The sequence below is a fragment of the Anomaloglossus baeobatrachus genome, chromosome 5 (assembly GCF_048569485.1).
Source record: "Anomaloglossus baeobatrachus isolate aAnoBae1 chromosome 5, aAnoBae1.hap1, whole genome shotgun sequence".
NCBI classification, from domain to species: domain Eukaryota; kingdom Metazoa; phylum Chordata; class Amphibia; order Anura; family Aromobatidae; genus Anomaloglossus; species Anomaloglossus baeobatrachus.
Genome location: NC_134357.1, coordinates 478,633,958 through 478,649,084, shown reverse-complemented (window position 1 = coordinate 478,649,084; position 15,127 = coordinate 478,633,958). Strand labels below are relative to the sequence as shown.

The 15,127-nt window shown below is 48.7% G+C and overlaps 1 protein-coding gene across 1 annotated transcript in view; it reads left to right on the top strand.

The window, feature by feature from the left end:
• ABCA5 (ATP binding cassette subfamily A member 5) overlaps positions 1–14,171 on the top strand; it is a 279,957-nt gene extending 265,786 nt beyond the window's left edge. Inside the window, exon 38 of the mRNA XM_075351788.1 lies at positions 8,780–14,171. Coding sequence (XP_075207903.1) covers positions 8,780–8,884 — 105 coding nt within the window. The 3' untranslated portion in view covers positions 8,885–14,171. The remainder of the gene's footprint in view (positions 1–8,779) is intronic.
• Positions 14,172–15,127: the final 956 nt, after the last annotated feature.

Genomic DNA, 15,127 nt, shown 5'->3' with positions numbered 1-15,127 from the left:
GCTCAACAAGTCTGTCAGGCTGCCACTTGGACTAGCCTGCATACCTTTTCAAAGCACTACCAAGTGCATGCTCATGCTTCGGCAGATGCGAGCTTGGGCAGACGCATCCTTCAGGCGGCTGTCGCCCATTTGTGAAGTTAGGTTCTGCCTACTTCTTAGTTTTTCTTTTTATTTCCCACCCAGGGACAGCTTTGAGACGTCCCATGGTCTGGGTCTCCCAAAGGAACGATAAAGAAAAAGAGAATTTTGTTTACTTACCGTAAATTCTTTTTCTTATAGTTCCGTATTGGGAGACCTAGCTCCCTCCCTGTTGCCTGTTGGCAATTTCTTGTTCCGCGTGTTATCACCGGCTGTTGTCGTGGACAGAGTCTCCGGTTGTTCCGGTTCTTGCTCTGTTTTACTTGTGGGTGGCTATTCTCCTTCAGCTTTTGCACTAAACTGGCTGAGTCTGCTCATCAGGGGGTGTATAAGCTCAGAGGGAGGAGCTACACTTTTAAGTGTAGTACTTTGTGTGTCCTCCGGAGGCAGAAGCTAAACACCCATGGTCTGGGTCTCCCAATACGGAACTATAAGAAAAAGAATTTACGGTAAGTAAACAAAATTCTCTTTTTTAGGTCAATTAGGAACTAAAATTATTTATATTTGCCAAATACAAAAAGGCTTAGGACACAAGGCGAGTAAAATGGGCCAAGTGGAATGTGATAAAAAAAATCACATTACACTCGAAGCCATGTTTCTCTATGAGGCTGTTCCCATCTGCGATTGTTTTTTCATCCCTAATCGGATGTTGAAAAGCATGCTGCAAGTGTATGCCAATCCGTATTTCTTCGCACCCATACAAGTGTATGGGTGCGAGTCAAACATCGCATTGCACTCAGATGAAATTGGAGTGCAGTGCAATATACACAGAGGCTGATAATGAAGGAGATGGCGAGATTACTCCCTCCCTCTCCTCCACAGCTGTGATCCAATCACAGGATCGCATCACAGTATAATGACACTTGGCTCACGCTCTTAGCAGAGCAGGAGCCGAGGGTCATTAGTGTATCGCATCCAATGCTCTCACTTCGGATGCCGTACGCCAGTGTGACCCTGGTCTAATGGCCCGTGCCCACAGTCAGTGTTTGCAGTGTTTTCGATGCAGTGTGTTTTCGCTGCGTCCAAAATGCTGCGATGCACAGTACAAGCACAATGGATAGAATTTCTAGAAATCCCATGCCCACTGTGCATGTATGGCCCGCAGCGAAAACTGACCTGCAGTGCGGCTTTCCGAGCCACAAGCATGTCAATTCTGTGCTGCGGAGTCGCAAGTATTCTCCATAGGGAGAACACAAGCGAAAGTCCACAGCTCCCCGAACCTTGATCGTGGGCACAGACAGCTGTGGACTCCTGTGTTCTCCTGCAGTGGGTCCTGATCATGGGCATGTACCCTAAAGCGGGCTTTACACACTACGATATATCTAACGAGATGTCGGCGGGGTCACGTCGTAAGTGACGCACATCCGGCATCGTTAGTGATATCGTAGCGTGTGACAGCGGTGAGCAAGCAGAAATACTCACCTTCTTGTTCATCATTAACACGTCGCTCATTTTCTAAAAATCGAACGTCCGGTTGTTCATTGTTCCCGGGGCAGCACACATCGCTCCATGTGACACCCTGGGAACGATGAACACAACTTACCTGCGTCCCGCCGGCAATGTTGAAGGAAAGAGGTGGGTGGTATGTTTATGTCCCACTCATCTCATCTCACAGCGAGGTCGTTTGGAAGATAAGTACGTGTGACAGGGGGTTACAGCATTGTGGGAAACGGGCAACAAATTGCCCGTGCCGCACAAACGATGGGGGCGGGTGAGATCGCACGTGAAATCGACACATGTAAAGCAGGCTTTAGAAACATAGATTGCTATGCCAAGAATTCTGCCAGTTTTTATCCATCTTTTTCCCAGTTTACTGATGGTTAGTCCATTATGACTATATTAATTACAGCCAATGCTACATTTGAGGTCCTGCTGGATTCCTGTTAGCTCTCAGTTCACAGGATTTAAAGGATTATACTGACAGCACAGCAAATGAAAAAGTTTATGTGACACTTGGAGGAAAAAAATGGGATCATTTCACGTTACTGACGTTTAGTCAAATCATGGCTTCTGTTTTTATTACAACTAATGCTACATTTCAGGTCATGCTGGATTCCTGTAAGCCCTCAGTCCACAACACCTAAAAGGGTATTCCCATCTCCAACATCCTATCCCAATATGCAGTAGGTGTAGTAATAATAATAATAATAGCAAATACCTCCATTTAGAGTATGTTGTATGGTTTTGATTAGCTATGTCTCTTACCTCATGTGCAGGGCGTTGCAGCTTAGGTATCCATGGTTACATCCACTCATATAGCAGCATTTAGTTGCCCGTGGTCGTAACCATCGATACCTAAACTGTAATGCCCTGCACATGAGGTAAGAGACATAGCTTATCAGGAGAACTATACTACATTTATTTATCGTTCCTTTGGGAGACCCAGACCATGGGTGTTTAGCTTCTGCCTCCGGAGGACACACAAAGTACTACACTTAAAAGTGTAGCTCCTCCCTCTGAGCTTATACACCCCCTGGTGAGCCAGTCCCAGCCAGTTTATCGCTTTGTGTTCAGGAGGCATACATCCACACATGCATTCTCATCTGATTTGTTTGATTTTTGGAAAGAGTTTGAAGAAAAGCGGGTCCACGTCTGGACTCCTGGCATGTCCCTTCTCACCCCACTGTGTCGGCGGTGTTGTAAGGTTGATTTCCAAGGCTGGAGCCTTACATGCCGCGCTCCTTCTCCATCCCTCATGGGCTCTGGCTTGAAGTGGGAGCCAGCACGGTCTCCATGCCTGGCAGGAGACCGGTCTCCATCCACAGCCCCTTGAGGATTCTGTTGGACCGGAGCACTCATCCCCAGGGACCTGGCCCTGCGTCTCAGCAGCTAAGTACCTGAGACGTTTATGTGTTGGGGGTCCCGGTTCTTTATTGTATGGGGAGAGTATGCTGAATGTGTTTATTTTGACATTTCCGGCGGGTTATCTAGCTTTTGCCCGAGAACCGCGCCGATGGTGCCTGCGCGTCGGCCTTGCCGCTTAAATTTAGGCCCCGGCTTCGCCGGAGGCCTAGTTTCGTTTTCCTGCCCTCGCATGTCACTCATGCAGAGGGACAGGCACGGCTCCTCCCGGCGGCCGTTCTGCACAGGGGAGGGACACTCCCCACTGCTGGGGCGTCCCTCCTCCCCTGCAGGTCTCTATAGCCCTCCAGTTCCCGCTCTCCTATAGGAACGCCCCCTAGTCCCGCCCCCTCTCTTCGCTCCGGCGGCCATTTCTCAGGCAGAGTTCACTCTGCGCTGGGACATCCTGCACTCTGCATCTCTGCTGAGGTGCTGTGCATTGGGGGACCGGGCTTCGGGATCTGGAGGGCACACAACACCGCGCCCAGCGGTCTGGTAAGCCACAGCCGGTCTCCGGTTGTAGACCTCTGTATATTCTCCCTGGGGTTCATTCTCTGCAAAGCCCCCACTCCAGAAGCATGTCTCACACAAGGAGCAAGGCTCCAAAGCTTTATTCTGTATGCTCTGCATGTAAGCTCCTGCTGCATGAGCCGAGCACTTATCCACATTGTGATGGTTGCTCTAACTTGGCGGGGCCACAGCCTGGAGTCTCACCCCCAGTGGTCTCTCAGGCTGCTGCTGCACCTGTGGCTGAACCCCCGGCCTGGGTAGAGTCCTTTTCTAGGTCCATATCCCAGTCATTTGCTGAGTCCATGGGACTTTTGTCCAGGACTTTGATGAATATGCATCAGCCCTCCTCACAGGGTGCCTCTAATACTCTTGACAGAGGATTCCTATCCTCTGACCTCCGTCCATCGGAGCTCACAGAGGATTCATCATCTGGTCCCAGACCCCGTCCTTCTAAGAGAAGGCGCAGGGTTTCCTCCCCCTCCTCATCCCGCGGCTCTCTCTCAAGAGCTGACTCGCAAGATGAGGAGGATGCCCTCACGGGGGGCTCGGAGGCTATGTACCCCATCGATTTCTCTGAGGGTGACTCAGATCTTAGTGACTTGATTGCTTCTATTAATTCTGTACTGGATCTCAATCCGCCAGTCTCAGAGGAGCTACCCTCTTTGGCAGAAAAGCATCAGTTTACCTCGCCTAAGAGAGTAAAGAGTGTGTTCTTTAACCACTCCAGTTTTCAGACCGCTGTGACCAAACCCAGGGCCTGTCCTGACAAACGCTTTCCAAAGCGTGGTTCTGATGACCGGTTTCCATTTCCACCTGAGGTGGTCAAGGAGTGGTCTCACTCCCCAAAGGTAGACCCTCCGGTGTCTAGGCTCACAGCCCGGACCGTTGTGTCGGTGGCTGACAGCACCTCACTTAAGGATTCCACTGACCGTCAGATTGACCTTCTGGCCAAATCTGTGTATGAAGCTGCAGGGGCTGCGTTTTCCCCGACTTTTGCAGCAGTGTCGGCTCTCAAAGCCATCTCTGCTTCTCTAGAGGAGATGCATTCCCTCACCATGGAATCTATGCCTGAGATGGTTACCTTAACTTCTCAGGCTTCAGCTTTTTCATCTTATGCCATGTTTGCCATGCTAGAGGCTGCTCACCGCACTGCGGTGGCTTCAGCTAATTCTCTTGTTATCCGCAGGATCTTGTGGCTTCGAGAGTGGAAGGCAGATGCTTCTTCCAAGAAGTTTCTTGCTGGGCTCCCTTTTGCTGGTTCCCGGCTATTCGGTGAACAGCTGGATGAAATTATTAAGGAAGCTACTGGCGGGAAGAGTACTTCCATGCCACAAACCAAGACCAGGAAACCCGCCCAGGGTAGGAATCAATCGAGGTTTCGTTCCTTTCGTTCCTCCAACTGGTCATCCTCTAAGCCTTCCGCCTCGTCCGCTAACTCAGCTAAGGATCAGAAATCCAACTGGCGCCCAAAAGCGCGTCCGCAGAAGACCGCAGGAGGTTCTGCCACTAAGGCAGCCTCCTCATGACTCTCTGCCCGCTCCAGCCACGTCCTTAGTCGGTGGCAGGCTCTCCCACTTTGGCGACGCTTGGTTAAAGCAAGTCTCCGATCAGTGGGTGAGAAATATATCATATCTCATGGCTACAGGATAGAATTCTCTTCCAGCCCGCCAAACAGATTTTTTCTCTCAACTCCCCCCTGCTCCAAGGCCGCCGCCTTCTCGCAGGCCGTGGCATCCTTGCAGGCAAACGGAGTGATTGTACCAGTTCCCGCTCGGGAACGGTTCAGAGGTTTTTACTCAAACCTCTTCCTAGTTCCCAAAAAGGACGGTACCTTCCGGCCCATCCTGGATCTCAAGCTTCTCAACAAGCATGTTCGGGTGCGGCACTTTCGCATGGAGTCTCTGCGATCAGTCATTGCCTCTATGACCCAAGGGGATTTCCTGGCGTCCATCGACATCAGAGATGCCTATCTACATGTGCCAATCGCAGTTTCACACCAGCGTTGGTTACGTTTTGCAATAGGAGAGGATCATTTCCAATTCGTGGCTCTCCCCTTCGGGTTAGCCACGGCCCCTCGGGTATTCACCAAGGTCATGGCGGCAGTGATTGCGGTCCTGCACCTCCAGGGGTTGGCAGTGCTTCCTTATCTGGACGACCTTCTGGTCAAGGGTCCATCCAGCACAGACTGTCAGTGGAGTGTCTCGCTCACTCTCGCCACTCTAGCCCAATTCTGGTGGCTTGTCAATCTTCCCAAATCCACTCTGACTCCAACCCAGAGTCTCACGTACCTAGGGATGCAGTTCGAGACTTTGCCTGCACTTGTGAAGTTGCCCTTAATCAAACAGCAGTCTCTCCAGCTAGCGATGCGCTCTCTTCTGAGGCCCCGCCGTTATACCCTCAGGCGCCTGATGCAGGTGCTGGGTCAAATGGTGGCGTCCATGGAGGCTGTTCCCTTTGCCCAGTTCCATCTGCGCCCTCTGCAGCTGGACATTCTCCGCTGTTGGGACAAGTGGCCTTCCTCCTTACACAGGTTAGTGGCTCTGTCGCCACGGACCAGGAGCTCTCTTCAGTGGTGGCTTCGGCCCCTCTCCCTGTCCCAAGGGTGCTCCTTCCTGACCCCGTCCTGGGTGATTCTCACCACGGATGCCAGCCTATCCGGCTGGGGAGCGGTATATTTCCACCACAGAGCACAGGGCACTTGGACTCCGTCCGAGTCAGCCTTTTCAATCAATGTGCTGGAAACCAGAGCTGTGCTTCTAGCTCTCCTAGCTTTTCACCACCTGTTGGCGGGCAGGCACATTCGAGTCCAGTCAGACAACGCGACAGCGGTTGCCTACATCAATCACCAAGGCGGGACACGCAGCCGCCTGGCAATGATGGAGGTACAACGCATCCTTCAATGGGCGGAGGACTCCAAGTCCACCATATCCGTAGTCAACATCCCAGGCGTGGAAAACTGGGAGGCAGATTATCTCAGCCATCAATCCGTGGACGGTGGCGAGTGGTCCCTGCACCCGGCAGTGTTTCAGTCAATCTGCCACAAATGGGGCACTCCGGACGTGGACCTAATGGCATCCCGTCACAACAACAAGGTTCCGGTTTACGTGGCTCGCTCCCACGATCCTCAGGCGTTCGCCGCGGACGCTCTGGTTCAAGACTGGTCCCAGTTTCGTCTGTCCTACGTGTTTCCCCCTCTAGCTCTCTTGCCCAGAGTTCTGATCAGAATGGAGGGCCGTCGAGTCATCCTCATTGCACCGGACTGGCCCAGGCGAGCTTGGTATCCGGACCTGCTCCAACTGTCTGTAGAGATGCCGTGGCATCTTCCGGACCATCCAGACCTACTCTCGCAAGGTCCGTTTTTCCGCCCGAATTCTACGGCCCTCAAATTGACGGCGTGGCTCTTGAGTCCTGGATTTTGACGGCTTCTGGTATTCCTCCTGAAGTCATCTCCACTATGACTCGGGCCCGTAAGTCTTCCTCCGCCAAGATCTATCACAGGACTTGGAAAATTTTCCTGTCCTGGTGACGCTCTTCCGGCCATCCTCATTGGCCATTCTCCTTGCCGACCCTTCTGTCTTTTTTACAGTCCGGTCTGCAGCTAGGACTGTCCCTCAACTCTCTCAAGGGACAAGTCTCAGCTCTATCAGTGCTGTTCCAGCGGCGTCTCGCCCGGCTGGCTCAGGTCCGCACCTTCATGCAAGGCGCGTCTCACATCATTCCGCCTTATCGGCGGCCCTTGGATCCCTGGGACCTTAACTTGGTCCTCACGGTATTGCAGAAACCCCCTTTTGAGCCCCTTAGGGAGGTTTCTTTGTATCGTCTTTCTCAAAAAGTGGCCTTTCTAGTTGCCATAACTTCTCTCAGGAGAGTCTCTGATTTGGCTGCGCTCTCCTCGGAGTCACCTTTTTTGGTTTTTCACCAGGACAAGGTGGTTCTCCGTCCGACTCCGGACTTTCTTCCTAAGGTGGTCTCTCCCTTCCACCTTAACCAGGACATTTCCTTGCCTTCCTTCTGTCCGGCACCTGTTCATCGCTTTGAAAAAGCGCTGCATACTCTAGATCTGGTGCGTGCTCTCCGGATTTATGTGTCTCGCACCACTGCGCTTAGGCGGTGCACCTCTCTTTTTGTGCTAACCACAGGGCGGCGCAAGGGTCTCCCTGCTTCTAAGCCGACCTTGGCCTGTTGGATTAGATCGACCATTTCGGACGCCTACCAGAGTACTCAGGTGCCTCCCCCGCCGGGGATCAAAGCACACTCGACCAGAGCTGTCGGTGCCTCTTGGGCTTTTAGGCACCAGGCTACGGCTCAACAAGTCTGTCAGGCTGCCACTTGGACTAGCCTGCATACCTTTTCAAAGCACTACCAAGTGCATGCTCATGCTTCGGCAGATGCGAGCTTGGGCAGACGCATCCTTCAGGCGGCTGTCTTCCACTTGTGAAGTTAGGTTCCGCCTACTTCTTAGTTTTTCTGTTTATTCCCACCCAGGGACTGCTTTGGAACGTCCCATGGTCTGGGTCTCCCAAAGGAACGATAAAGAAAAAGAGAATTTTTGTTTACTTACCGTAAATTCTTTTTCTTATAGTTCCGTATTGGGAGACCCAGCTCCCTGCCTGTTGGCAATTTTCTTGTTCCGCGTGTTATCACCGGCTGTTGTCGAGGACAGAGTCTCCGGTTGTTCCGGTTCTTGCTCTGTTCTACTTGTGGGTGGCTATTCTCCTTCAGATTTTGCACTAAACTGGCTGGGACTGGCTCACCAGGGGGTGTATAAGCTCAGAGGGAGGAGCTACACTTTTAAGTGTAGTACTTTGTGTGTCCTCCGGAGGCAGAAGCTAAACACCCATGGTCTGGGTCTCCCAATACGTAACTATAAGAAAAAGAATTTACGGTAAGTAAACAAAATTCTCTTTTTCTAATTGTAGGTGTTTGCTAATATTATTATTACTACACCTACTATATATTGGGATAGGATCTTGGAGATGGGACTAGCCCTTTAAAGCATTTTACTGTCAGTAAGGCAAAGAAGAAAGATTATATTGGGACGCTTGTAGAAAAAATCTTATTTTCTTTCCTCTTTTCTGTTATTTAATCACATTATGACTATTTTAAATACAGTCAATGCTGTTTGAGGTTCTGGTTCCTGTTCGATGTTAGTCCACAATACTTTAAAGGTTTATTCCCATCTTTATAGGTTCTTATTGATGCCTTGCTGAGGGTATTTGACGTCTTACATGTACATCCCATGTACACATATCTGCGACATACCAATTCCTTTTTACCTTTTCATTCGCAGGTGTTCATTGAACTTGCCAAGGAGCAGGAAGAAGAAGACAATTTCGGCACCATGAACAGCACCCTCTGCTGGAACAGGAGACAGGAGGATAGAGTTGCCTTCTGAGCGCTGCATAAAAAACCCAAAAAACTACACCCATGCAAGTCTATAAAGCGGCTCCGCTTCAACTCTTGCCCTAGGGACCATAACGGCACGGTGTTTTGGTGCGGTGATACCCACCCCTTCCCAGCTGAGGATGTCTTTGAGGACCGCGCTGCGTCTGTATACCCCAAGTGCTGCGCTTACTTGAAAAAAGGAGGGCTCTGAAATTCAGGTTTTCAAGGGATCATACAAATGTAGTGCTTTATCTGTTGCAGGCATTCCAGCACTGTGACTACTACCCCATCGTCTTGTAACTTATATGAACGGTCACCTCGTATGACCCCCAAGTCTTCCTCGCCCCCTTGATTGTTTTTACAACGTAAGGACAGCAAACAATGCCCCCGTCTCGCTTCAGCTCCGTCCTTGGGATCTGTTACTGAGAACCAAATTTAGAAACTTTAGATATTTATTTAGATATTAAAAGTTCTAGAACCCCCCTCAAAGTGCCCCCCATGTACCTTCCCCCTACCTGTATGGTGTTAGAGGAAATCCTTACCTCTCTACATCAGGGGTGCACAACCTGGGGGCTACAAGTAGCCTATAATGTCATTATTTGCAGCCCCCCGACCATCTGACCACAGACATGCTTCTCTGCGTATATCAGAAAGAAGACACGAGACCATTATACGTATTTGATTAACCCTTCCTGACGAGTGATCACTTTTTATTGCATTTTTAGCATTTCAGTTTGTTTCTATCTTTTACGCCACTACTTTTTGTTCTGTCGGGGTATAAACCACCTCCAGCACTTCCTGGCAGCTACTTTTATTCCCCATAGGGAACAAAGGCAAAGCCAGTAGGGAAAAGGTGGTCGGCCAAACAGGTATTTAATGTTTATGGCCATTATCTACTAATGGTACACTGAGTGGCCATCTCCAGGACCCCCATATATCTACAGAATGGGGGTTTCCTGACCCTTGCGTGGCACAAACAGGTAGAGAGGTCAATATGCAATGTAAGTAACGTACGTTTTCAGCAACTTTAAGAGAGCGTGAGAACGGGAGAAGATGTGGAAGGTCGTAGTCCAACTTGCCATATATGTTTTATGGTAGCCCCCTGGATTGGTTCAGTGTGGCCCTCAGCACTAAAACGGTTGTGCACCCCACTCCAACTCTAGAGTCAGACCGGGATTTTATCACTCTGCACTACCTTTTTTTGACTAATAGGTGGCAGCAGTGTTCAGCCTTTCATTCTGCATTGATTGCCGTTTTAATCCTTCAGATGTCCTTGAAAAAGTGCACGAGGCGCTTTGAAAAGTCTTGAATGTTTTGTGTTTCATGGCTGAAACACCGTATCTGCACTGAAAGTAACTTTTTTTTTTAATTATTATTATTATTATTTATTTTTTTTAAATAATGTGATACCTGACTGTAAAATGGGGGAGAGATGTTAATTTTTCCATTAGTACAGTACATTTTTGTTTTTATGTCTCTTTTCAGTTGTTGCATTAACTTTTCCGACCTTCTCTCATCTGTGCCTGCAAGACCTTGCTATGCAAGATTAGGAGCAAAGATATATTAGCAGAGAACGATCCGTCCGGCAGCGCAATCTCCTGCTGTAGATGGTAAGGTTAGAATAGCTGGGAACGGAAAAGCACAATTATAGATTAAAAAAAATAGATTTAAATCTCTAACAATATAAAATAACAAGACATTGATTTAAAGGGATTTTTCCAATTTTATATAAAAAGAGTTAAGTTGCTTTCTGCAACTTTGAGGGAGAAAAAAAAAAAGTCCTTGCTGTTCAGAAGACCTGTGCTTGCTGTGTTGACGAAAGCCTGTCCTGCTCACATAGCTGCAGGACTATATTATCTTCACTTTACAATTGCTGGGGTGCAACCTATGAGACCCTCGCCAATCCTGAGAATGAAGGGGAGTGATTCAAATTTACAATTTTTCTTTATATTTTGTAAAACCTTTATTTTTATTTTTCACTTTATTTTTTTAGACCCAATAGAGGACTTTAAGTTTTGAACGGTAGGCTTATACGATATACTTCAATACTATAGTAAAAATAACAATCTCCTATTGGGTACAGCAATGGGGTCGACATGGAGGCCTCACTGGCACCGTGAAATTTAAATGCCGTTGATAGAAGAGCTGTGTGTATATATATATATATATATATATATATATATATATATATATGTATGTATGTATGTATGGGCAGCACCAAAAAAATCAAATGTGGGTGCAAGGACTACCAAGCAACCTTCCAATTGCTTAATACTGTATATAGAAAAAATAATTAGGGAGAGAGCACTCCAGTTATGATAGAATAAAACTACCTTTATTGGCCCTCTGTGTAGCTGGCAACATTTCAGTTCACTAGAACCTTTCTCAAGCGATTTTACTATGGTAAAAATCAAAATGTCCTACTGGGTACAGCGATGGGGTCAACATTGATGCCTCACCGGCATGTGTGTGTATGAATTAGTACAACATGAAAGAGGTAGGGTTTAATAGAGCCATGTTTTACTTTTCCTCTGGGGATGACTTATGCCGTGTAGAAATATAAACATCAGTGAAGGAAACAAAGAGCATGAATGTAGCCCTTTTATTCTTTGGGTTGCAGGTGGTCACATCGGTCTGACCCGCAGAGATCAGTAAGTTCTTCCATGCCCTATGGATAGGAAGTGACTTTCAATTCTAAGAATACACCTTTAAAAAGTAATGCCACATCGTAGTGATATGCCCTCACTTTATGAGATATAAATACCCCTTTCTTAATGCACATGTGCGCAAAGCAGGACAGGTTTTCCGTTTTTGAATAAAAGCAAATATAAACTTCATCCATTCACTGACAGCAAGCATTCACAAGACAGAAAGCTGCATGTATCATACTTCCATAAATCCCACAAAGCTTCTAGGAACATAGTATTATTTTCTTTAGCTGGTATTAAAGGGAATTTGTCAGCATGTTTTTGCTATAGAATCTTGACAGCAGTATGCTGTAGGAACAGAGACCCTGAATCCAGTGATGTGTCACTGATTTTCCTGGGTGCAGCGGTTGTGATAGAATCAGTTTTTCTTTGTCGCTCCATTGGGAGACCCAGACAATTGGGAGACCCAGACAATTGGGTTGTATAGCTATGCCTCCGGAGGCCACACAAAGCATTACACTAAAAGTGTAAAGCCCCTCCCCTTCTGCCTATACACCCCCCGTGCTCACGGGCTCCTCAGTTTTCTTGCTTTGTGCGAAGGAGGCACAAACCGCATCCTCGGTCGGTGGCAGGCTCTCCCGCTTTTGCGACATCTGGCTGCCACAAGTAAAAGACCGATGGGTGAGAGACATTCTATCTCACGGTTACAGGATAGAGTTCAACTCTCGTCCTCCGACTCGTTTCTTCAGAACATCTCCACCCCCCGACAGAGCCGAGGCTCTTATGCAGGCGGTGGGCACCCTGAAGGCGGAAGGAGTGGTGATCCCGGTTCCTCTTCAGCAACGGGGTCACGGTTTTTACTCCAACTTGTTCGTGGTGCCAAAAAAGGACGGATCCTTCCGTCCCGTTCTGGACCTAAAGCTGCTCAACAAGCATGTGAAAACCAGGCGGTTCCGGATGGAATCGCTTCGCTCCGTCATCGCCTCCATGTCCCAAGGAGATTTCCTGGCATCAATAGACATCAAAGATGCTTATCTCCACGTACCAATTGCGCCAGAGCATCAGCGCTTCCTGCGCTTCGCCATAGGGGACGAACACCTTCAGTTCGTGGCACTACCTTTTGGCCTGGCAACAGCCCCACGGGTCTTCACCAAGGTCATGGCAACAGTGGTGGCAATCCTACACTCTCAGGGACACTCGGTGATCCCTTCTTAGACGATCTTCTGGTCAAGGCACCCTCTCAAGGGGCATGCCAACACAGCCTGAACATTGCTCTGGAAACTCTCCAGAGTTTCGGGTGGATCATCAATTTTCCAAAGTCAAATCTGACACCGGCCCAATCACTGACATATCTTGGCATGGAGTTTCATACTCTCTCAGCGATAGTGAAGCTTCCGCTGAACAAACAGCGTTCACTACAGACAGGGGTGCAATCTCTCCTTCATGGTCAGTCACACCCCCTGAGGCGCCTCATGCACTTCCTAGGGAAGATGGTGGCAGCAATGGAGGCAGTTCCTTTTGCGCAGTTTCATCTACGCCCACTTCAATGGGACATTCTCCGCAAATGGGACAGGAAGTCGACGTCCCTCGACAGGAACGTCTCCCTTTCTCGGGCAGCCAAAGCTTCCCTTCAGTGGTGGCTTCTTCCCACTTCTCTGTCGAAGGGGAAATCCTTCCTGCCCCCATCCTGGCCTGTGGTCACGACGGACGCGAGCCTGTCAGGGTGGGGAGCGGTCTTTCTCCACCACAGGGCTCAGGGGACTTGGACTCAGACAGAGTCCTCCCTTCAGATCAATGTTCTGGAGATCAGGGCAGTGTATCTTGCCCTAAAGGCGTTCCAGCCGTGGCTGGAAGGCAAACAGATCCGAATTCAGTCAGACAACTCCACAGCGGTGGCATACATCAACCACCAAGGCGGGACACGCAGTCGGCAAGCCTTCCAGGAAGTCCGGCGGATTCTGCTATGGGTGGAAGCCACAGCCTCCACCATATCCGCAGTTCACATCCCGGGCGTAGAAAACTGGGAAGCAGATTTTCTCAGTCGCCAGGGCATGGACGCAGGGGAATGGTCCCTTCACCCGGACGTGTTTCAGGAGATCTGTTGCCGCTGGGGCATGCCGGACGTCGACCTAATGGCGTCCCGGCACAACAACAAGGTCCCGACGTTCATGGCACGGTCTCAAGATCACAGAGCTCTGGCGGCAGACGCCTTAGTTCAGGATTGGTCGAGCCTGCACACTTTCACGAAACACTATCAGGTGCATACCTATGCTTCGGCAGATGCCAGCCTAGGTAGGCGAGTCCTTCAGGCGGCGGTTGCCCACCTGTAGGACGGAGCCGGTTACGGCTCTATTATGAGATATTATTTACCCACCCAGGGACTGCTTTTGGACGTCCCAATTGTCTGGGTCTCCCAATGGAGCGACAAAGAAGAAGGGAATTTTGTTTACTTACCGTAAATTCCTTTTCTTCTAGCTCCAATTGGGAGACCCAGCACCCGCCCCTGTTTTTTGTGTACACATGTTGTTCATGTTGAATGGTTTCAGTTCTCCGATATTCCTTCGGATTGAATTTACTTTAAACCAGTTATAATTTTTTCCTCCTTCTTGCTTTTGCACCAAAACTGAGGAGCCCGTGAGCACGGGGGGTGTATAGGCAGAAGGGGAGGGGCTTTACACTTTTAGTGTAATGCTTTGTGTGGCCTCCGGAGGCATAGCTATACAACCCAATTGTCTGGGTCTCCCAATTGTCTGGGTCTCCCAATTGGAGCTAGAAGAAAAGGAATTTACGGTAAGTAAACAAAATTCCCTTCTTTTCTGCTGCAGCTATAGCAGAGCTCAAAATGCTAAGCTGTGTATAACCTCACCCACACCACTGATTGGCAGCTTTCGGTGTACACAGTTGATTGACAAAAAGCTGCCAATCATTGGTGCTGTGGAATTATACTGAGCAAGAGGACCATGAGGCATGAGATAACCAGTCCAGTGATGATAATCTGCTGATAAAACACTGATTTTATTGAAACCATATTAACACAGCCCAGTAAGTAACACATTGCTGAAGTCAAAGTTCCTGCATCATGGTGCTTTCAGATTACATAGCAAAAACCTGCTGACAGATTCTCTCTAATCAGCAGCACATTCTCTGACTTCATTCCCTAATGAATGAGCGATGCAGAGGGGCTTCAAGGATGTACGCAAGGATATATATCGAGTGGACCTATATGTGTATATATTGATGACTTTTTTTTTTTTTTTTTGAAATGTCGTAATAAATTATAATAGAAAAGATTATTAATAATGGAACTACCTTCCAGGCAGTCCAGAGCAAAATTCACTTTTTGCTCCATGTATCAGTCAAGTCTTTTTTTTTCTTGATGTTGAAGCAGAAGTATACAATTAATACAACTGGTAAAGTGCAATATAGATTGACTATCACCCCTAGTATACGGGGATTGGGGGTCTCATTTTGGGGACTCTAATGCATCCGAATTACGCCCGCAATTTCAGTCCCGAACAGCATTATAGGGCTCTATCTCATTCTACCCAAAGTCGGGTCAGGATTTGCTGCCGTAAGACAGATGCGAAAATGCCCCCATATTATCC